The 24,713-nt window shown below is 36.4% G+C and overlaps 1 protein-coding gene across 6 annotated transcripts in view; it reads right to left on the bottom strand.

The window, feature by feature from the left end:
* LOC114668495 (lysine-specific demethylase 2B) overlaps window positions 1–24,713 on the bottom strand; it is a 110,410-nt gene that overhangs the window by 51,251 nt on the left and 34,446 nt on the right. For 5 of the 6 annotated variants that reach the window (XM_028824264.2, XM_028824267.2, XM_028824266.2 and 2 more), the window contains 4 exons: window positions 14,660–14,753; window positions 7,413–7,566; window positions 5,459–5,574; window positions 2,202–2,328 (listed from right to left, as the gene is read on the bottom strand). In XM_028824264.2, the coding sequence (XP_028680097.1) occupies window positions 2,202–2,328; window positions 5,459–5,574; window positions 7,413–7,566; window positions 14,660–14,753 (491 nt within the window). Of the gene's footprint in view, window positions 1–2,201; window positions 2,329–5,458; window positions 5,575–7,412; window positions 7,567–14,659; window positions 14,754–22,736; window positions 22,882–24,713 lie in introns of those variants that run through there. The other variant, XM_028824270.2, reaches the window with a different exon arrangement.

Below are 24,713 nucleotides of genomic sequence, written 5' to 3'. Positions count from 1 at the left end.
CAGTCTCCAATATTTACAGAAATGTAGCTCCCTCCACAACAACAACAACAACATTTATTTATATAGCACATTTTCATACAAAAAAAGTAGCTCAAAGTGCTTTACATAACGAAGAAAAGGAAATAAAAATAAAAGACAAAATAAGAAATTAAAATAAGACAACATTAGTTAACATAGAAAAAGAATAAGGTCCGATGGCCAGTGGGGACAGAAAAAACAAAAATAAACTCCAGACGGCTGGAGAACAAAATAAAATCTGCAGGGGTTCCAGGCCACGAGACCGCCCAGTCCCCTCTGGGCATTCTACCTAACATAAATCCACGGATTCTAAGGTAATGCTTCTGAAACACAGAGGCACTCATTACAAAGTCTGCTGCTAAACATTCAACACTGACATATACCTCAGGTTCACCAGCCATAAAATGGGTCGTATTCAGTGAAGAATTACATTTCACCTTCTGGGGCTGCTAACCAATGCATTTGCACTTAATGATAATGTGGCCAATGGTGGGGTCTGGACAACAATGTTAATGGAACGGATAGTGTAACATAACACAGTGGGATGTCATCACCTATGATAATTAGTTGCCTCTCTTGTGTTTTAAGGGCACTTTAACTGTGTAATGATATGTCAAGGAGATCTTGTCTCCACTTAAGAGGATGTCTACCTGCTGTCATTTTCAAAATGACAGTACCTGAGGACACACGTCTGATATCTTCTATCCTGTCACAATTTTTTTTTTTTTTTAATTTTATTTATTAATTTTATTGTAATTATTCCATACAAATAGATCAATTAATACAAAAAAGAATTGAAGACAAATCAAACCCCACCCTTTAGAAGGAGAGCATGGCCAAAGGAGAATTGCTTAGGGCTTTATAATAGGGCAAATTCTTATCTTATCTCTGTTAAGAGTATGTAGGTGACATTTTGTGATACTATCTACAGCCCAGTCTATACCAACCGTACACTGTTGAGGCTTGAGAAGTGGGAGTGCAAAGCTTGGCTGGTTGTGCCACAGATCATTATTTGGCACCTGTACAACTTCATAACATAAATCATAGCTACCTGTATGTATCCCACCAAGCTTCACACACAGCTTTGCTGTGGATCAATAAATTGGTCATTTGCTACGGTCATGAAATCCCTTATTATGGATGACTGCATGACTACTTTTTGTCACATTTTATTATAAACACACACACCACCACACAAGGTAGTATATTCTGTAGTATGGTGTATAATGAAGACAAAACAGGAGGAATAAGGAAATGTAGTAATTTTTATAACAGAAATACTGTAAAATATTTTTAATTAATTAATTAATTAGTAAGACAGTGTGCATTAGTTTAACTTAAGTAATTAAAAATGTTTTCAAGATTTTTTGAAAGAAAAAAATGAAAATTAAGCTACAATTTGAAAAGTCCCACTTGCTTGCCTTATCTAATAAGAGAGGTGAGGGAATCTTTTAGATAATGACTTTGAATGTACAGTATATATGTGAAATTTCAGATATTAAAAGGAACAATTGACATTTTGTGTAAAGATCAATGAAACATGCTATCCATGCACACCAATGCTTATTGTGCTATGAAATTAATGAACATAACATAAGATTCTCAAATCAGTTTAATCCAGTTCAGTGTCACAAAAGTAAAAATAAAAATTACAAAATTGCCTTTTTTGAATTCCTAAATCTTCTGTCTGTCTATTCATCACTGTTTCATTTACATGTTCACATGGAGAGCCTACCCATACATCCACAGGACAAAAATACAATCCAACTCTCAACAGGATGGGATGACAAACTGTTACAGTTCAAAATTACAATCATACCTACACTCACTCACATTGGGACTTTTTGGATGGTGCATGACTCTGGACAGTCACAACTATACAGAGAAAGTAATCAGATGAACAGTAGTGTTTAGCAAGAGACACTGCTGGGTACCCTTTGCAACAAATCTCATTACAAAAAGTTATAATTACCAACACAAGCATGTCACAAATACTGATGTCGCCAATAATGAAATATCATTGATTGGCTTTCCACAAAGGTCTCAGATTAAAAACATTTCATTGATCATATAATTAGAAAAAAATACATTTTCTTCTTTTATTTTTCTGGTACAGTTAGAAAATCTATTTGTAATGATAAGTGGAAAATGAAGGAAATAGTTCAATTTTAAGAGAATCTTACCAATTAGCATCGATTCCCTTTGGAAGTCCTTATTTAGGTGAGAGCGCTTGGTTAGGCAGTACACATATCTTTCTAAGACATACCAGCACATCTCATAGTAGAAAGGATAGCGGAATTTTGCATGAACCTGAAACATAAGAGCTAAAGGTAATTTCTCCCATATGATTTTTTTTTACATTTTAAATATATTTTCAGCCTTTTGCAGTCCAATAAAGTCAACAATACACAGGCTACAGTATATATTAATGTCAATTATGCTTATGTAAATGCATGATAATTTATGTACAATCTATTACTCAGACAAATGAAACAGAGGTAGTAATGAATATGAGCAAGACATTTATTATAGAGCAGTAAAAAGGCCAGACTGAAATCAAAACTAATTTTACTTAGCCCATGGTTACTCCCACAAACCTAGTTAACCTTTTGTTTTCCTGAAAATGACCTCACAATGTAAAAAGGTAGTGGAAGACGGGTGACAAGGACATTGACACACCCACTACTGGAAGCTAAACTACTGCTAACTAAAATAGTGAGGAGGATTGTCTTTTTAGGTAAATTAGTGAAAGGATATATATATATTTAAGTTTGAATGAGAGCCACTTACACCCCTCTGTTGGTAACTGAGCATGATGACTACTGTGCCAGAAACCTATTACAGATTGTTTAAAAATAATTTTATTAATTAATACATCCATTACTGAAACCACTTAATCGAGCTGAAGGCCAAGAGTGTCTAAGGATGTGCCAGAATAATAAGGAATCTATCCTAAACGAAAATAACATTAGATCTCAAAAGACAAAAACAACACAGAAATTCCCAAACTCAGCACCACCAATCAGCCAGCTCTGAAGAAGCCAGAAATGGATTAAACATCAGCCTGTCGTGTGATTGGAGGAAACTGGTAGGAAGCTAACATGTCGGAAAGTATTTGGAGCCATTTCAAATTGAGCGTCAGTTTCATTAAAGAACAGCTTTCCTTAATAATGCCAAATTATGTGTACTGCTTATTGTGTGCGGAATGTTTGAAAACACTTTCTATTTTGCATTTCTGCTAAAGGTTATAGACAAGGCATATATCTATAAGGCACCTGTTACATGTTTGTTTTGGTAGCTCACTCTCAAGGAATCTAACCTAACATGAAAATTAATTCTTTCTGGTCTGATTTTTTAAAATGTCGATATTACTTTTTTATGATCTTTTGCTGAAGCTGGCACTTTTTTGTGAATTCTCTCTCTGACAAATTGCTGGAACTCTTTAGTATATTTTTTCTCTCTAACAAATATGTGTAAAATCAAGAACTGTAAATAAACTTTACACACAAAATTATTGTGCACAATGTGTGATACATAATTAACAATGTCGAATTGCAATGGTCAATGAACTCTTCCCTACTAATATTATTAACAACATGAACTGATGTCACACATTTATTTTATGTCAGCAGCAGCGCCTCCTCCTTAAACTATTTTCCCCCGTGTCTCAAAAAAATGTCCTCTTTAGCATTTTTAAAACAGAAAATAATTCTCTCTTCAGACAATCTACTAAGGAAAATACATGTGAACCATTAATGCATTCAATAAAAAACACAAGAATAATTACAAAAGGATACTAAGAAGCCTATTAACTGCTGCATAAAAATCTGCCCAAAACTCAATTAGGCTGACATGCAGAGATGAAAAATTCTAGATATATTAAAAAATAAAACCTTGATTTGAATTGTGCCACAAAAATATACACAAAACATTACATAGCCAGCAGCCACACCACATACTCTTCAAAACAGGTTATCCACCTGAAGTTAAGCATGTTCGGGCCCAGCCAGTACTTGGATGGGAGATGAGGCCAGCAGGAAACTCTTAGCCTGTGGTCTGAATGTGGATCCCAATACCCCAGTGCAGTGATGGGGTCACGGTGCTGTAAAAATGGCACCATCCTTCAGATGAGATGTAAAACCACGGTCCTGACTCTCTGTGGTCATTAAAGATCCCTGGGCATCATGTGTAAAGAGTAGGGTGTATACCGATGTCCTGGCTAAATTGCCCATCATAGCATGGTCATTTTGGCCCTCTAATCATCCACTGTCTGTGACTGGCTAACTCTTACCTCTCCCCACCTAACAGCTAATACATGGTGAGTGTACTGGTGCAAAATGGCTGCCATCATATCATCAAGGTGGATGCTGCACATTAGTGGTGATTGAAATGGCTCCCCACTTACTGTGTAAAGTGCTTTGAGTAGAAAGAAAAAGTGCTATATAAATGTAATGAATTATTATTTAAAATTAAATGTTGTTTCTAATTATTTCTACCATAAACAGAAAGATTTACAAACATTTGCATGTTTTATTAGTAATGCAAATATACTGTAAAAGATAGCAAAAGCACTTGTATGTGATGTTTGTTCATGTACATTATAAAAATATTAAAACAGTTCCAAAATGACAGATACCAGCCAGTTATCGTTATATATGGGTCATCTGTTCCTAGTTTAATAAAACTATACCCTGCAGCACCAGGATAGGCACTGTGGTCATAAGAGATTGGCAGAATACCAACAGTATCTTTCGAGCCAAAATTTGGCAGCCAAGAATTGCAGCACTGGACAGGAGTGGCCCTGCTGCAAGCAATGAAATGTAGGTTCCTGGCCTGATTTAGAAAGAGCTTTCGGCACCCATGAATGCTAGGGACGGTTGGGATTAGCCTCACGATTCCGGGGAGATGTTCTTGAACATAAAAATAAGTCTAGAGACTGTACAAGAATTATTCCTGGGTATGGAATAAAAATTACACAAAAACGACTATGAGTGAGTTGATATAGCCAGTTTTAGAAAATCATTATAAGAAAGTTGGAAAAAGCACATGCAAAAACCACATGATATACATAGACAGACCATGTACACAAAGATTTTTTTTTGTTTTTTTGATTTGATATTTTGTATCATGCCCTATAATTGTACTTTCTGTGTATGTTTTGATAACTAACTAACCTTTTCTGGGTGACACCAATTATTAGCCAGTCTGTCTTTATTTTATATAACAACAATGCTGTAAATACAATTGCAGTGTTTATAAAGGAAGTGAGAATATAGCAGTATTAGCAAAAATAGGCATGAATAACCTATCAACTGTTATAATATCCAGCATTAGCATTTGAATATTAAAATAATCATCATCTACTCTAAATTTGCATAGGAAGAATATTTTAAATATTAATTTATTCAAAAAAGGCCTCTGTTAAATAAAAAAAGCTTACCTTTGTTCTATTTTCAATATCATGGACAGTTAGCTGCATGGGAATGTTAAAGCTATGGAGAATGTTCCCACCAAACACCAGCGTATCCTCCAAGGTGTAAACAGCATGAATCCATCCTGGAAATATCAAATTACATAAACTTTATTTTATTATCTTGAGTTGCTTAATACCTTCAATATATTCCCTAGCGTATGTTACGTATTTAAATATGTGAATTAGTACAGAGAGAAAATAAAATCAGCATTATTTTGAAAATATATTTACTATAATTTTGAAATTAAAAAGCAAAATGTCTCTCTCTCACATATTGCTATAAATGGATTCTGAGGGGCCAGAACCTATCATAGCAGTATCAGAGGCTAGGGATTACACCACCCTTGATGGAATGCAAGTGCTTAGCAGAGCACTCTCTTACACACCCCCAAAGTCACTTAAGCAATTTAGCATCACCAATTAATTTAACATGTCAATTTATGGAGTGGGAGAGAAAGCCAAAATATCTGGATAAAAACACACAGACATTAAGGTGAATGTGCACTACAGCACTACACTACACTACAGAGGCTATAACTAGGCTGGGAACCAGTCAGAAGGTTTAGAACACATCTGTTTTTTCAGTTATTAAAGACATGCATGCAGTTGAATGTCTTAATGTTTCATTAAAACAAGGCATAGAACAAATAAACAATGGCAAATAAAAGAAACAAATCAAGGAATCATTACATATACAAAATTTTATTCAAATTTTTGATTAATCAAAGCAGCCACTTTTTGCTGATCTAACAGCCAAACTGAGGTAACGCTTTTGATTCAAAATGCCAGTCGCTCTGTGCAAGTCACCAACTTTGCCTCCAGCAACAGAATCCAAGAACATCACACTTCCTCCTCCATGTTTGACAGTTGGTGTCACACACTGATGAACCATCCTTTCACCAATGTGAAAGCATACAAACATCATGCTTAATAAATCAAAGCTTTCAAATTTTGATTCATCAGTCTATAAGACTTTCTTCCAGTCTGCAGTAGACCACAGTCAATATTTCAAAACCCTATTTTGTCTTTTAATTGATAACTTTCTTACTGCCACTTGCCCTGTCAAACCTGCAGCACAAAGTCTCCTCTTCACAGTAGAAACTGAGACTTGCTATTTTTTGACCAATGATAAGCTGTTGTGCTGTGAGGCGCCTATTACACAAACTGGTGACCTTCAAAAACTTGTCTTCTGATTGGGCAGCGACTTTGGGTCTGCCAGATCTCTTCCTATCAGAATTTCTTCCAGTTTCCAATTGCCTTTGGACTGTGTAGGACACCACTGAACTCACTGACACTTTGATTTTTGATTTTTTTTTTTTGCAGTTTCTCTAAATTAAACGGCTTACACTTCTAAGGGTAATAATGCTCTGTCTCATTTCATGTGTTGTTTGCCGTTTTCTTACCATTATCACTGGAATTTACAACATTCTACAGTGTAAATTGTCCAATTAATATATCAGAGGGTGTAGTAACACAGTCTACTCCAGCTCTAATTTAAGACAGACTGGTTTTTAAGTAATCAACAGAAGTTGGGTCACCTGCGCTAATTGTTTGCTGTAACTTGCAAGGCTTAATGTACTTTAATTGCTGCAGAACATTGTTTCCGGAAGAATGTCCATTTATAATATTCAGATTTTTTTCCCCATTTTTGCTAATCTAAACTTTAAATTTAAACCTCTGGCAGTTTGCTGCTTACCTTTTCAATATTTTAGGTCATTCATTTCAATCCTAAGAACAGCACATGTAAACCCACTTGTCAAACAATATGTGAATTTTTATGAAATGCAAGGAAATCTAAGGCTGAAAAAATGATTGTTTTTAAGGTCTAAGACAATGAAAAAGGCATTTGTAGACAATTACCTAACTGAACTGCAATAGCCTTCTGTGCACTGCTTTCTTAAAGTTTACTTTTTCATTTTACCTGATGGAATGAAGAATGTGTAACCTTGTTTCAGCTCAACCCTTTGGCACCCATCTGCTTGATCACCCAGAAAAATGTCACTTTGCTTTCCAGATAAGACCCACTTCTCATACAGGTCCAAATTGTGAGGTGTTGGAGGAATCAGCCAAAAGACCTAAAAGGCCAGAGGTAAAGAAACAAGAAATATGAATTCTGCAAAGCCCTAGAAAATTTTCTTGACATAATCTATTAAAGGCATTATTGAGTTTAAAGCAAACAGGATAGAAGTTAAAACATTTCTTAACATGCAAACAGAATGGCCTTAACAAATTTAAAAAAAGTTCATTTATTTTCCTTTGGTATTGGAACCCTGCAGGTGCAAAATTGAAACAATGTATATAGTCTGATAAGCAAAAACAAAGACATGGTACAGAGTAATTGACAAAAATATGAAAAACATTTGAATGCAAAAGAGTTACTTTAAACAGGCATCTACTAATATAATAAATCATTTGTCATATTATTGCTTTCTTAAGTTTGAAGGCTATCACTTAAACATGTTGTTCCTGGTATGACATATATAATAATATGTGCTTACTATGTAACATCCATCCATCCATCCATTTTCCAACCCGCTGAATCCGAACACAGGGTCACGGGGGTCTGCTGGAGCCAATCCCAGCCAACACAGGGCACAAGGCAGGAACCAATCCCGGGCAGGGTGCCAACCCACTGCAGGACACACACAAACACACCCACACACCAAGCACACACTAGGGCCAATTTAGAATTGCCAATCCACCTAACCTGCATGTCTTTGGACCATGGGAGGAAACCGGAGTGCCCGGAGGAAACCCACGCAGACACGGGGAGAACATGCAAACACCATGCAGGGGGGACCCGGGAAGCGAACCCAGGTCCCCAGGTCTCCCAACTGCAAGACAGCAGCGCTACCCACTGCGCCACCACTATGTAACATACAGAGACAAATTAACAACATAATATTAAGCTTAAAACATAATATTATTTAAGATATTGTTTAACCAACATAATAACAAAGCTGAAAACCAACTTTAAACATGTTATATAAATGACTTTAATGTATATATTACATTACACCTGCCATCTTTAACAATGGAAGGAATGTGTACTGACCAATTAATAGTTCATTTATTGACAACAACAAAAAAGAGGTAACAAGAAAAAAAAATCCCACACTGACCCAAAACAGCAAGACATACAAAGAAAACATGGTAAATTACAATACATTAGCAGCAGGCAAAGAAATCCAAAGGGTGACACAAAAAACAGCGAGACTTTATTTTAATAATATTTCATTATAATAATACATTCAATTCACTACACTTCTCTGATCCATTTATTTGGTATAGGCCCAATACAATATTTTACTTTTCATTTGAGAAGACATTATTAAACTGTGGATAAAGCATGATGCCATCACCGTACACATTCATAAAGACACTCACATTTACTCATTGACGTCAATTTATAGTAACCTACTAGTTTATCCTAAACGTCATGCAGGAGAAAAACTACAGTACATGGAGGAAGTGCCACACAGACATGTTTAGAACATGCAAACTCCACACAGGCAGAACCTCAACCAGGATTTGTAATCAGGAGTCGTTAGCTGAGATACAGTAATGCTAACCAGTGTACAACTGTTCTGCCTACTTCAGATTATGATTTAATAAGTAAGATTTGATTCAATTGGCATAAAAATATATACAACATGTTAAATCATTGAAATGTTAAAGTTACTGCACCAGCATTAAATACCAATACGCTTTTCTGTTAACACACTACTTCAAAATTCTCTGCAATAATTTGAACAACTGACAGTATAATGTATTACAACTGACAGGAAATGACTTGCTCCCAATGTCTTCTTTTAGGCTGATTGGAAAATGACTGAATGTGAACAGTGAAAAGTGACAAAAAATAAACTCAAACAAGAATATTTTGAGCAATTAGAATAAGAGCATTATGAAATCTTCAGTAAGCTACATGACAATTATCACTATTTCGACTATATATTAATTCCTGTAATAATGCTCAGGCAATGCTTGAGATGTGGCATTTGATTTTTGATGCTGACATTTTTCAGCAGTGGACTGTTGTCAAGTCTCTACATCTCAGGGTTGGGGGAATGTCAACTCCTTTTGTTTTCTCCTCCAAGACAGAGCAAGGTGCTGCATAATCTACTTGCAAGATCTGACTCCTTTGACAGTATGCAGCTGACAGCAACCTGGTGAATAAGTATGTCTAGAAACTGCCTGAGCAATCTCCAGTTATTTTAACACAAACAAATTTAGAGGGAATTCAAAGAAACCAAATTACAAGCAAAAATAATAAACACTTGGTAGTGGTGACAATGATTTTTTTGTACATGGACACCAGTGCTTCAAAAAGATAAAATGCAACATTCCTCTAGATCCCCCAGTAAATACTCTGGCCCAACACACACTGGTTGATCTCTTGCACAAGGCATTATACCTAACTAACATGACAAAGTAATATCCAAAAAGGTAACTCTGCTATGTGTCCAAAAGGAGACTACGTAGGTCTCTTTTACCACTAGGATTAACGTACATTTTGCATCCAGATTGTATTCAGATGTGATTTAAATGGAGCGTGTTTACACCTAGCATTAAAATTCATCTTTTTTCTGCACTTTAGTCAGATAGATATCCAGTGTCAACTTCCCCATATAAAATTTAAATCATCATCTGCTTAAATGGTTGTTGCATGAGAACAGAAAAAATGTTTGCATTTAAATGTGGTCACTCTCCGTTTCTGTCTGCCTTTACAAGAGGTCAGAGCGATAGGAGAACAAGTGCATTTAAATCTAGTTTTTAATTGGCAAAGTGCTACCTGACTATGACTGGATCACCAAAATTCATGTTAACGCCAGATGTGTTTACAAACACATCACAAATGTATCCACGCTTACTTAAATGCCAAACTGGCAAAATGAGATGTTGTGGATGTGTCATTCAACTGAAAGGCACTCCTTCCAAGAGTGATTCCTGATAGGTGCCAAAAACATGCTTTTTGACTTTTGATCCCTACAGTAAAAAAATAAAAAATTCAGCATGCACACATTTAATAAACAGTAATGCATATAAACCCTGAGCTAGAAATCAAAACAAATATTTTTTTAGTTTACCATTTTTGTTGTATGGTTGAATGATGTAAAATGATAGTGGTAGTAAAAATGAGTAATGATGTGGAGTAAAGTACACATCTACAAATACATTAGGTCATGGCAGTGAGTTGTTTTTTTTCACACTCTGACTTTATAAATAAACCCAACAAGAATTTCCACACGAGACAACAAGTCCACGTGATGATTGGCACACTGGAAATCTTTCTGAAAAAACAACAACACAATTGTTTCTGAAAAATAATACATCACTTTTTTTTGGCCATAACGCACTTTTGTTTGATCTTCATAAGCTTTCTCATGACGCTGCTTTGAAATTGTGAAGGACATGGGATGTCTTTGGCCATTTTGTTCCATTATATTCTCTAATCTGCCCCCATAGAAAATATCAATTGGCAAAACATAATGCTATATTATAAAGGCAATTTAAGAAAAGTCTACAGGAGAACCCTCAGTCATGTATGCATCAGCACTCTAACGAGGTTTGCAACACCTTTCTTTCCATCTCATGTTTTTACTATGCATACAGTTAGGTCCATAAATATTTGGACAGAGACAACTTTTTTCTAATTTTGGTTCTGTACATTACCACAATGAACTTTAAATGAAACAACTCAAATGCAGCTGAAGTTGAGACTTTCCGCTTTAATTCAGTGGGGTGATCATTGACTGTATGAAACCTATGTCTAATATGGACTTAGTGGCTGTTGAAACATGTACAGTTGTACAACTAATAAATGTAGTATATGTTTCTAGGGCCAATAATGTAGTAAAAAAATCATTTTTCCTTTTTGACAGGTTTATTGAGCTGAAAGATCCCTTTAGTAAAAGTAAAACGCAGTTAGGTCAAATATACAGCAAGATATTTAAAATTATCACAATTAACAATACATAACCTTCAACTACCCAGTTTACATAGGCTATGTGAGTAAAGAGGCAGTTATCTATGTATGTCTGTTTAAACATCAAAAGAAAAATATATTAAAAAAAAACAAATTTAGGGTTAGCAGTGATCTGGCAAACTTATCTTAGAACAGCTTTAAAGGACTTTAAAGGCCAAATTCTGAAGGTGCTTTGTACCATTCCTCATGATTCTCTAAATTCAGATAATTTAAGTCATTCTTTTCCCATTGATTTATGGGGGATGAGGTAGCATTCTAATAGTTGATTAAATAAGCCAATATGCAAGCAAAGTAGCATTGGCCATCACAGTAGAATATTGGTTGAATACTCTTATTCCACTGCAGTGGGTTGGCACCCTGCCCAGGATTGTTTCCTGCCTTGTGCCCTGTGTTGGCTGGGATTGGCTCCAGCAGATCCCCGTGACCCTGTGTTCGGATTCAGCGGGTTGGATAATGGATGGATGGATACTCTTATTCCATGTGCATTACCACAAATAACGCTATTAAAGGAGTCAGGAGTATTTGCAAATAAAACACACATTTTCTGATAAGTGAGTATTTTAAAATGATCCTCAAGAAAGGACTCTAATTATGCGGTGTAGTCTGTTTTTTCCACATTCACTGGCAATCTGGCAAAAGAAAAAAATAAAAGTAGTCTCTTTATTTTGTCATGTCTAACTGTGCCAAATAAACAGTCTGTGGATTAATGTAGCAAATAATTGAGAACGCTATACAAAGTATTATATGCGTTTCCCATAGATTTATCTTTGTTGACTTAAAAAAAGCGCACTCCTGATTACTAAATAAGATGTATTTAGTCTTAACACACACTATTTCAATAGGGCTAGAGTAAAATAAGCCTGTTAAAGATGAGATGCATATTTCTAAAATTAAAAGGTCATTTGAGCTAAACGATTTTTTTTTATCTTGACTAAATGAGAGTTTGATGTCTGTGGCTCACAAGAATAATATTAGCCTAAGTTTGACTTCTGATGGATAAACAACTGTGTGCTAACAGTAATGACAGTTATAGCAACAAAAGTAGACATATATAAAAGAAAGACCTGTGTGTGTGTGTATATATGGAGCAGTCCGCTCTGCTCACGCTCAATCATAGCCACTAGATGGCACATGCATGCATTTTTAATTTTTTTTGGCACTTGCATGCACCTTACTTCTCACTACGAAAGACTTGTGTGCAGAAAACGCTGCTACAACAACAACATGCAAGTGAAACACCTCAGCAACAGAGGGCAAGACTTTTAAGTTTTCATTAAAAACACTGTCTATCTACAGGTATTTCCTTGAGACAATGCTTTATAGGACTCATATGCCAGCAATGCGGCTAAGATATGGTATCGTCAGTGTTTTCTTAAGGAAGCCAGTGGGGAAGCAAGCACAGGTGAGTCCATGCTTTCTATCCATGTTTGCTGCCCTGGGTAATTCATAAGAGTTAGCTGACACCTCTCCAAGATCACAAATATAGTAAAACTGATAGACAGTCTTCTGGTTGTTTTTTTGTCCTGATGACCACATGCAGCTTGTTTCCTATAATTATAAATTATCATCCTAGAGAAAATTAGAAAAATCTACCCAGATTTCTAATTTTACAAAATTAAGCGCTCCAAAGAAGATATGTGAAGGTTTTGAATCACTACGACCACCTCTGCCTGTGCTAATGTACCAAACTACTTATCCATTAAATTTCAAACCCATTCATCCCACAAGTAATTAAGTTACTAAGGAGCTGGAGGCTAACCTAGAACAGTCTGTCATTGTAAATGAGGAATGAAAACATTGCAGCTGACCTAAAATATTGTCCATGGAATTAAGTTGAAAATCAGGTTGGAGAATTAGTGGGAAGAAAGGAGCTTTTTTAGACACTAAAAACAATTATATCATTTAAAAATTATAAACAGGATAAAGAAATTATGGATATGGATTGGTGAATAAAAAAGAAGTCTTCAAACCATGGAGTGCATGCTGACGTGACCTTCATGACACAGATAATCACTACGTCGACCTATGAGGACTTCTTTCCATTTGATCTGCAATGTTGGCAACAGCCTCTGGGGTACAAATGGAAGGGCTTCTTGGTTATTGTGCATTGTCCATTGAACAAGCAGTGTGTAACATTTTCACCATTGGTTTACTGACTGAATTACAGGAGCACTCGCAATGGAATATTGTTCCACAAATCCCTCATATATCAACGTGAGGAGCTACACCTCTTCAATCAAGCACATAGATAAAAGAAACAAAACATGCATTGAAAATTCTGCTAGTTCCACCTGGCTATGTTTGCTGCTGGTAAAACCAGGGAGGAGTACCTCATTGCGCACAGGGTTATTTTTTCAAGTGTCAAACGTATAAGAGAAAAAAGTACATTGCTTAGCATTGCTAAGAAGATGTTATACCAAAAAATAAGCAAATACACAGAAGCATTCTTACGTAGTGCTGAGCAAAGTGTTGATGCATTTCACAAACTTCAGACAGGGTGATTTGAATAAAACATTTAACAATTTCTTTTTTTAATACCACAGTGCAAAATGGTGGGGATGCTCATCATATTATGAGGGAAACAAACATGCATTGTTAGCAGAATGCCACTTTTACTTTGAAATACTGAACTGTAGTTTACATGTCCGCTCCTCAATAATTCCAAGATTAAACATGGTTGTGTTTTTTGACATCCTGGTGTGGTTTAACACTTCAGGAGATACGTGAAACAAAGCATAAGAAGGAAATGCTTCTCTTTCAGGTCCATCAATAAAACTGTTGTACTGATCCATTGCAGCAAAACTTTCTGTATTTTTGCTTGCCATTTAGGTATATCTCTGCTCCAGACAAAATAAAAGCTTTTTGGGTGCAGACATAATGTATAAAGTTCAACCTTTATATAAATACAAGTTTAAAAACATATATTTACATAAATTAAAAAATAAAAAGATGAATTTCAGTATTGGAACGCAAACCTAACAGTGTACTAAAGGACAGACTACATATCTTCACTGAATCTAAAACTTACAAATTTTAACATCTGTAAAAATGAAACATTGCTATAAGGCAGTGTAATGTAATAGCTTACATTTTTGATACAAATACAGCTATCTCAGGTTATATTTTTAATCAAGAAATTATATGAGATATTTCAAGTTGGTATTTTGGCTTAACGTTACCTTGCCCCCTCTGTGAACGTGATACCATACAGAAGTGCCCCCAAAATCGATATGGAAGTCAGTGTAGCAGCCCTTGACACTCATCAAACAGTATCTGTCAGGAGAAAGAACAAAAACAATACTATGGTCACCCTTCACTTAAAATTACATGATATGGAAACAACACTTTTCATTGTTATTAAAGTCTCAGCATAGCTCTGCAGATAGCTTCATTGAAATACAATACTACAATATTTTTGAAAGAAAAAAAAAGTACAAATCAAGGCAAATGAGTCAAATCATCCACGGCTTTAACATTCTGAATATATTCAAACAAAATATCCTCTGGTAGCCTAAGGTTCCATTTAATTGAAACAAATTATTGACATCTTATTTGCTTTTCACTGGTAAGAATAAAGTCAGCAACATCCTAAAGCTTTTTCTGATATTATTTCATGCAGAAATGTATTTTATTTATTAAAGTAAAAATGAAGACATGATATTGTTTCAAAGTTTTGCTGACCTTAACAATCACCATAATAGAAAGTTATTCTGTTTTCAAAAAGTACCATGAAAGCTGCAAGGGTAGGACAAAAAAATTTTTCTATCAATGTCAACAAGGATTCTCAATATACACAGAGATTCAGTCGAAAGAGGCCCCGAATATTCTGTTGAAACTCCCATTAGGATGAAGCAATCTGAACAAAAAAATATGCTATATACCTTGACGTATGTGTAATCGATTGCATTACATGCGATGCTGGACGTGGTTTCCGTTTTCTGTCAGACACATTTCGAAGCAGTACTCCATGTTCCTTAACGTATCAGCTAGTGTCTCAGGGGGAATAGCAGCAATTTCACGTGAGATGTTTTCCTTCAAATCTTCCACAGTGCAAGGCTTGTTCCGATAGACTTTTCCTTTGAGCATACCCCAAAGGAAGAAGTCTGGTGGTGTCAGATCTGGTGACCGTGGTGGCCAAAGCCCCTTCGAAATTACCCTGTTGCTGAAGAAGGACTCAGTTTCTGCCATGCTCCTTGCCGATGTTTGACACGTTGCTCCATCTTGCTGGAAGTAACCTTCCGTTAACTCAGGATCATCCAGTTGATTCTGACTTTGCTTAAACAAATTGGTGACCCAACAGGTTTGCACCATGAAGACAGGCTGCTTAATACTGTACACCACCATCCTGATGAGAAGTCGAGTGACTGAGTGAACGGGTACAGGCGGTATGCACCCAGAAGTTGTAAATGGAGCTTAAACGTAACAACTGCTTTCCAACGCCTACCTCATCGCTCCGATGCAGGGGAATCCCAGCTTGTTCAAAGTTCTATATACTGAGGAGCACATTGCATGTTGTTTTGTTCAGATTGCTTCTGCCTAGCGAGAGTTACTACAGAATATTTGGGGCCTCTTTCGAGTGAATCTCCCTGTATGTGCAATATTGAAAGAGGCTTTTAGTGAAGAGTGTACAAGAAAAATGAAAAAAAAAAAAAAAATATCGCCAATTTTTCCTTGACTTCATAAAGATATACAAATTAAGTTAATTTGCAACACTGAAATGGCTCACTTTTAGTCAGTACGGATGTGTATGTGAGTGTACCCTGCAATGGACTACTGCCCCATTTAGCTTTGGTTCTAGCCTTGCACCCAGTGCTGCAGGACAGGCACTGATACCTTTGACCTTGTTTGGAAATCTGAGCTGAAACAGATGTGTGGTTTACACATGTCACTCACATGCGACTTGGAGGGAGCTGAGTGGACCAAGTGGAGGTAATTACCCACCAGGCCGGGGGGTGGATAGGTGAACTAAACCTACTACTGTTATCTTTCCAGGCCATATACGGGAAAACCTGCCTGATTCAATATCACTTCCAGTTCTGGTACCTAAACTGATGTCACTTCCGGTTTCGGTGCCCAGACTGACGCCACTTCCAGTTCTGGCCAAATTACATCACTCCCGCTTTTCGGCTTATAAAGCCACCATCTTTTGTTAACCTGATCAGTTCAGTTTGGAACTCAGTGAGAACACATCTCATCCTATTTTTATAACCTTTTGCAGCCAGGGACAATATATGGGTGGCTGCCCCAAACCTTTTTCGTGTGTTGAGACTGATTTTTTCACATACAACATGTTTATTTCTCTTGTCAGCAACAAGATAATACATTGGAAGGTAAAACATATAGTTATCTGTTTGATCCCTACTTCTGACTTCTTGTTAGAGCCTGAGTGAGTCATTTAATCTGATGGTATGCCAGCTGTAAAAAATTCCCATGCAGTTTTATTTTGAAAATCCTTTCTCACAATTGTCATAAACAAAATGTTCAGATACTTTCAGCCCATCAGAATGTTAATCCCAGCAATACTACAGAATCTAATGTTTTGTGAACTGAGAACCATACTGAAATAAGTAGCATAAAGGAGTTTCAGACAATTCATCCATCCGTTATCTAACCTAGCCTACAACCGAACAGTTATACCTTACAATTTTATTCTTCACTACCTGTAGGCTTCTTTATACTATTTTTCTGAAATTAATGGCTATTCATAGCTTCGGTGTACAAAGTTAAGTACTGTTTTTAAAGCTGATATTGTTCCTGCCATATTTAGTTACTGACAGTTAATGTAATATATTTAGATTTTACATCGGAAACAGGTTTTAAAAAAAAAAAAAACAAACAGTAGAAACAAATGGTAAGGCAAGCTCACAAGGTAATACAATAAACACCTATATGTTATATGTAGATTACTCAGTTTAAACAAGCAAAACAGTCACAACTCCAGCAAGGAACATGAACATGACTGAAGAAGCTGCCTGAACAAATACATCAGTATATAATTAGAAATCTCTGAAAAGAAGTAAAAGATAGATGTTGATAGAACAAGTTATATTACACTAAGTTACCACACACTAGGTGATTATTTAAATCTTAATTGGTAAAGAGAACGTGAAAGATAGAAAATAATATATTGTTATTTACATATTTGAGCTTACCTGTTTCTTATTATGTTTAACTGCATAATATAACATTCCACCTACACAAACAATTAAAATGGCCTGACATGCACATATAATGTGGCAATCATTCCATAATCCAGTTCAGGGTTATGAGGGCTGTATCTTTCCAGCAGTGCCAGTGCAGTAACCAGCCACAGATGGGCCACCAGTCTATTACAAGGCATACTCACACACACTTGATTACTCACAATGGACCTATTTAAAATTGTCAGTTAACTTGGGTCTCCATAAAGAGTGCCCTGGGTGATGACCTAACCAAGAAATGTGAAGATGTTCAGCAGCAGTGCTAACCACTGCACCACTGTGCCACCCAATAAAGTGATCGGTTCTTTACAAATAAATCTCTTCTTAATATTCCGTTAAAACAAAGCAGCTTCACTTGCATTTCCATACAAAAAATACTTATTTTATGCAAGCAACTAGGTAAACTCCTATTACTACTCCTTCAAATGGAATTTTACAGCCTGTGGACATTTAAAATGTGGTGTGAGGTTTGACAAGCTAATTACAGCATACACCTATATGTTGTGTGGCATCTTTTTCCTCAGTGCCTATCAAACATACTGTATAAAGAACACAGGTAAATTTCATGCTAATAATCACCAAGTCCTTTAAGTTTTTTAGTATTAATAACAAATTATGTGGCTACAAATATCAAACTGAAAAAGGTTAAATTCTGTAAATGCACCAGTCCACTTGTCCTAATAGCCTATGAAATACTAATAAAGTGCCCTCTGTATTCTACTTTCCTAACAATAATGCATGCCATATACACAAAGTACCCTATTAACTGTTTCAAAGCTGAGAATAATTAGGTGTCATACAGAACAGTTATTGGGGTTTCCACTGCAAATGGAACAAGGGAACAAAAAGAGAGGGAGTTTTCAAAAACGGAATACTTGGGGGCTTGACTAGACAGAATATAAGTTCTCACTACAAGGAAAGGAAACATACCTACTTAACCACAAAGCATCACCAGTCATTTTATCATCTTAATTTAAAGTAACCTTACACACTGTCAAGATATGCCAAGGCAGCAGGCACACAACACTGGTTTACGCTGTGCCAAGAATTACAATCATAGTTCAACAGATTACTAAGAACATAAAGAGGTCTTATTTTATTTTAATTGAAATTAGTGGAGCTTTTCTTTCCACTGCATTGTTTAGTTGACACAACACATATAGCAAATGAAAACTTAATAAAATGTAATTGGTCAATACTGATAGAACATCTTTATTTTACATGACTTCCTTATGGTTATGTTTTATTGAATTCTGAGATGACCACAACTGCACTCAGTGCTCCAAATATTACAAAAGTAGTACACTGCACAGTTAAAAAAAAAGAGTCTGCTTCTATTGCTATTTTCAAATATAGGATGCAACTTTATCAGCTGTTTAATTTGCTTTTGAACTGACCAGAACAGATTTTATGAAAACTATATGTTGTACTTGGATATGTTTCTCTGATTCTCTTGCAGTTTGTTTCACTTGCGTGCAATGCATTAAATCCATCGAGCATCCTTCCAGCTTTGAATGCTCTCCAAATCTTTTTGAATTATATTTGCTTGCCTGTACTGTATTTTTGGTGACTGCTATTTTGGTTTCACTGTATAATCAAATATCTTGTGTACTTCAAAATCCTGAATGCACATTTTATTATTTATGTAAATTCGTAAGACTAACAGTCCTATCACAGATCTCCAAGGGACTTTATTACTTTTGCAATCTTATATTCACAATTCTCCTTGACATGTACTGTAATTTTTTCTGTTTTAGCCATCTTAGAACTAGACAAGTTTGACACCCTCAAGTAAATGGCTAAATTAAGCAGATGCAGGGCCAAACACCGCACTAAGGAATCAAAAGAACTCCTATGAATTACCTAATGACACTCACTTACAGAAACACAAGTATTCAGCACAGCTCAGGGGAACAGCAGTTCTGCTGTCTCACTGATCCAATTCCTGGTCATGTCACTGTCTATGTGGAATCTAAACATTTTCCACTTGAATGGGTGGGTTTTCTGCAGTTACTTCAGTTTCCTTTCTCATTCCAACTATGTGCATGTTAGGCTGGTTGGGAATTCTAAATTTGCCCATTATGAAAAAGCACAGACACGTGCATGCTGGAGTGAGTTCATCCAAGGTTGGTTCCTGGTTGATGCCGGCTTTAACTTCCATATCAAAATGTTATACTCCCCTCACTGAGGCAATCTGATGCTCATTTCTGAGATTCATCTAAAAATGAAACAGCTATGAATGATATTAAGTCTCTCATTACAACCTATTTTGAGATTCTTATAAACCATTTCTACTTGACCAGTACAAAGATAAGTACTGGATAACTAGGGGTGCAACAGTTACTGCTGCTGACTCATCCCTCCTTACTTTTGGGTTCAAATCCAAGCCAGGCACTGACTGTATGTTATTCGATATTCCCTATTTGGTTACTCACACTGGTCCTAAATGAGCATGTGTGGTTGTATGACCTGCTTGCAGCCTGTAATGGATTAGTGCTCCATCCAGAGTTGGTTCCTGGTGTTGAAGCTGCTGTAATAGACTCTGAACCCCCATGATCCTGACTTGGATTAAGTAGGCTCAGAATGGTTATTAGCCTAATATACTAATGCATACAAAATTATCTTAGTTTTTCTTTGGATACTTTGCTCAAAACACAAAAAAGACTTAACTAATACCAAGATAAAACTATCCTGTTTACATTGAACAAACAACAAGTATAATACTAATGTCACTGAATCTATTCCTTCCCATCTTCATGAGACTTAAACACAGTTTTCTTGTTAAATTCCAAGTCAATTCTAGGATTGGCACCATTAGCAATTTTTATATAGCAGTCAAATGCCATAATGACTACATACTGAACTGAAAAATACACCATTCTCATACAAAACCTAGCAATATTAAAATTAGCTTTGACTTCCATTATCTTTACGATAGAATATACTAAAGGAACTAAAAAAAATAGTTTAATTACATTGCTTTCTTTGTAACTGAGATTACAGCAGAATTTGGACTCATGCAGAAAAAGGTATTGTATCAGACTGAATTGTCAACTACATCACAAATAAAACAGCACTCATTTCATCATTTCTTTTTATCCTTACAATATGCAACATAATAGACTGAAAACCACTTAAAATGAACCTTAACAGACTGGATTTCAACCATGTGCCATTAAACAATTGACAATAGGTTATACTGTCACCAATTTAAGCTCAGGTTACCTATCAGGATTTTCCCCTGAGGCTGAATGTTTTTTCTCCCCTATAACATTATTTCTTTTACGCACTAATCCTAAAAGTAAAGAGGAGGCTAAACTTTTTTGCTAAGAGCCTATAAATAGTGTCCAAAAGAATAGCCAAGTCCTACTGAAAGAATCTAAAGGTCCCCGCCCACTAAAACAATACACAAGTTATGTGTTTAAAGGAAAAAATAAACAAAAGAACAATTGACCTAAGACAACGTTCTCAAGTAGCATGCACCCAAAAAGAAAGCAAAGATATGCAGCTGAAGCAGAATTTTGCCTCCGGGGCAGGAAATTTGCTTCCAGAATCTGCTGGAAGAAAATTGTCTGCAGCACCAAAAGACCGAATCCAAGGCATTTTTTGGCAATTCTGAATGGACACCAAGTAACATATTATGAGGTACTCAAACCAGTCAACATTGCAGGAGGACAAAAGTGTTAAAAAAAACTCAAGTTTGCCTATTTATATACCACAGGAAAAACCTCAAACTAAAGCTAAGCCCTTGTATAAGCATAGAGATCCAATCTTGCCTGAAAGCATCATTTGTATGTTCACTGTATATTTCACAATCCACCATGTGTTTTTAGTGTAATAGTACCTGAAAAAAAAAATTAATTTATATTTCAGTTGGCTGCCCCTCCCTTTCCCAAGAGAGCAATAGCTTAGGTATCCAGGTCCTTACAAGATCCTCTACTACTGCAGCATATCTCATTTTGACTGCAGATCTGAATGGCAGAAAAAGGAAAATAATTTTTAACCAAAGCACTACAGTTTTGGTTTCTCATTGACATATATTAAATGTTTATTCACACCGGTATATACTATTACAGTATACTGCAAATGTCAGATAGAACAACTTGAAAGCCTCTGTAATTATACTAAACTGTACCTTCAGATGATCATATATGATGGTAAGAGTATTAAATTAACATAAAATTTGTCAGCTTAAAAATTACGTAAAATTGAAAGATTAACATGCATTTATTGCTTCTGTGATACTATTCACACTTGGAAATGGTCCTTTCAAAACATTAAATGCTGCCTAGTTTTACAAATCTAAAAGTTTTATTATTACACAGTCATGCTGAAGGGCAGTGTAAAATGTCCACCATCACCCTGTTGCTGGTCTAATTGTCCTTGCTCCTAGTGGTCAAAAGGCAGTAAACAAATGAAAACAGAGGCAGAAATGGAGACAGGAAGAAGCTGCTGCTACTGATAAAAGGTACATTGGATGTGCGGGTTCTCCACACAAGTGATGTGCAGAAGGGATCAGAAAATATACATCTGCAGCACTGAATGACCTTGTACTGCATAATGAACACAACAACTAGTTTTCATCCATTGGGCCTGTAGGCTCCAACAAGAAACAATACTCAGAAAATGTCTTCTTTAAAACCCTGCCATTTAGAAAAAGCTCGTCAAAAGCAATGCACAAAGAAAAAAAAAACTGGCCTTAAAACAAACTGTGCATTATTTGTTTCTGATCAAATGCCGGCTTACTGATGTGGCTTTTCCTTGCAGTGTCGGTCCAGCACACCTGCTTCTATGCAGGTGACTCTCCAGCATGCAGTATGTGCATGCAAACGCATTCCAAAACACCTCTTACCACAAAGGTAGAAACATAAATGGGAAGACAAACCATAGCAGCCTTCTTTCCTGCTTCATGTCTAGGCACCCACAGTGGCAAATGGCTGAATCACAGAAAAACTACAAAGCCTTCTAAAACAACATGAATTAGACATTTTCTTCCCTCTCCTCCTTGTCAGTCACTCACTCCTTCTTTCACAGCCTCTTTTGTCTATAGACCTACCAGATTCCCTTTTCCTCCTTTCCTTGTTTCTCTGGAGTAATACATCATTCCTATGCATCAGTTCGAGGAAGGCTGGCTTTTTTTTTTAATTTATTTTTTACTCTCGCTCTCTTCCATGGAGCTTCATTTACTCTGGGAATCAAAGCTGTACAATATGCAGGCTGCGCTTGTGATAACCCTCAGCTGATAGGCTAAGGAGGATCATACTGAGAGGCGGCCAAAGCCAGCGAATCACTGACTTCCAGTACCAAAGAGCTAGTTGCCTAGCAACCACAGCCCGATCAGAGGAGGAGGCAAACTGAATGATATGATGTACACTGTTGCAGTGAGAAGAGGGAGAGGCGGAGAGAGGGAATGAGAGAAGAAAAGAAATATGAAGAAGAACATAATCCCAAACTACATTTTCTTTAGCTGCAACATTTCTGGAACTGGACAAAAATATCTGGACCAAATATACATAGGGATCTGTTGCCAGTATGCTTCCTTTTCTTGACTGGGATTCAGCATAAAGCAGCAAAGAACCCTGGATGGGGTACCAGTCCTTCATAGGGCCCACTCACTCACATAGGGCAAATTTAGAGTTTCCAGTTAACCAAACATGCACATCTTTAGGGATTTTGGAAGAAAACCAGTGTACCCAGAGGGAAACCCATACAGACACAGGAAGACAGGGCCAACTCCCCAAGATAATGACCAGGTGTAGTAAGCAAATTCAGGACACTATATCTGTGAGGCAGCCACGCTAATCACTGTGCCACCATGTCAATCAGTGTAATTAGTGATGAGATTAACTCTGTATAAATATATCAGTCTGCATTGCAGATAGTCAAAACAACACAAGCATATCTTACTAATAACCTAGTATAAGATTTGGACATGAATACAAATCTCATAACAAATTACATCTTTGAAAGGGTAAATAGTTTTTACTAAGTTGCATTATTATTCTACAACAAATCAGTGAAACTAGATAGTAAGCAACAATATTCAGTTTGTATACACATACTCTGCAAGAGGTAACACAGATTTTTCATAAATCTAATATACTTAGCTTAAAAATAGATATATTGATAAATACTAAAATTACCTCTCTAAGAAGCAAGAAATGAAGTAATTATCAGGTGTTACTCTGAAACAAAGTATTACTTGTACAAAATTCTGTTTTACTGAACAGAACCTTATACAATGAAGTAACAGGCTAGTTAGACAAGCATACATTCTCTTAACCTGCTTTCTGCCATACAGGCAGCTGGGACCTACCCATTGGGTGCATAATTAAGAACTAATTATGGATGGAGTGCCAGTGTATTGCAGAACGTGCTAAGCAATGCACAGAAGAGGAGGGGGGGGAGAACATTGCTGTTTGCCACTGTGGATAGATGGGGTCACCCACAAGCAGTAATCGTTATTTTTTTTATTAATTTACTTATTTGTTTTCCCTTTCTTCATTCCCTTTATGAAGCTTTATTCTAGTTTTCGGCTTTCTTTCATTTATATTCCAGACTGGGCTTGACTAACAGGTGAACAGGGCAACTGAAGCCATGTGCAGGTTCTACTAGGGCACATTGACCCACTACATAATAAATGGCTAGGACTAACATCACATATTACACATACAGCAACAGTCAATATGTCATCTCAATGCCAAGGACACACAAGAATTCATATAGTGGAGTGCCTGGCACACAAATTTAATGCAATTCAAGGACACATGGAAGACATCAGAGACAATACTTCCTGGATGCTAGAGATACCTCATCTTCCATTACAAAAGAAGAGATGGCCCTAACAAAAACACTTCCTAACCTGTAGAAGGCACACAGCCCAGGGCACTGAAGCATGGGCCATGACATTCCTTACATGGAAGAATAAGGCTGGGATTTTCCTGTTTTCAACAACTCACAGGGTGTACGGAGTTCTAAGCTGGTGTCCCCGTTACAACTTCAAAGTTTCACTCACCACAGATGTCATTCAAGT

The sequence above is a fragment of the Erpetoichthys calabaricus genome, chromosome 18, assembly GCF_900747795.2.
Source record: "Erpetoichthys calabaricus chromosome 18, fErpCal1.3, whole genome shotgun sequence".
Lineage (NCBI taxonomy): Eukaryota > Metazoa > Chordata > Cladistia > Polypteriformes > Polypteridae > Erpetoichthys > Erpetoichthys calabaricus.
This window is presented reverse-complemented; position numbering and strand designations above follow the sequence as displayed.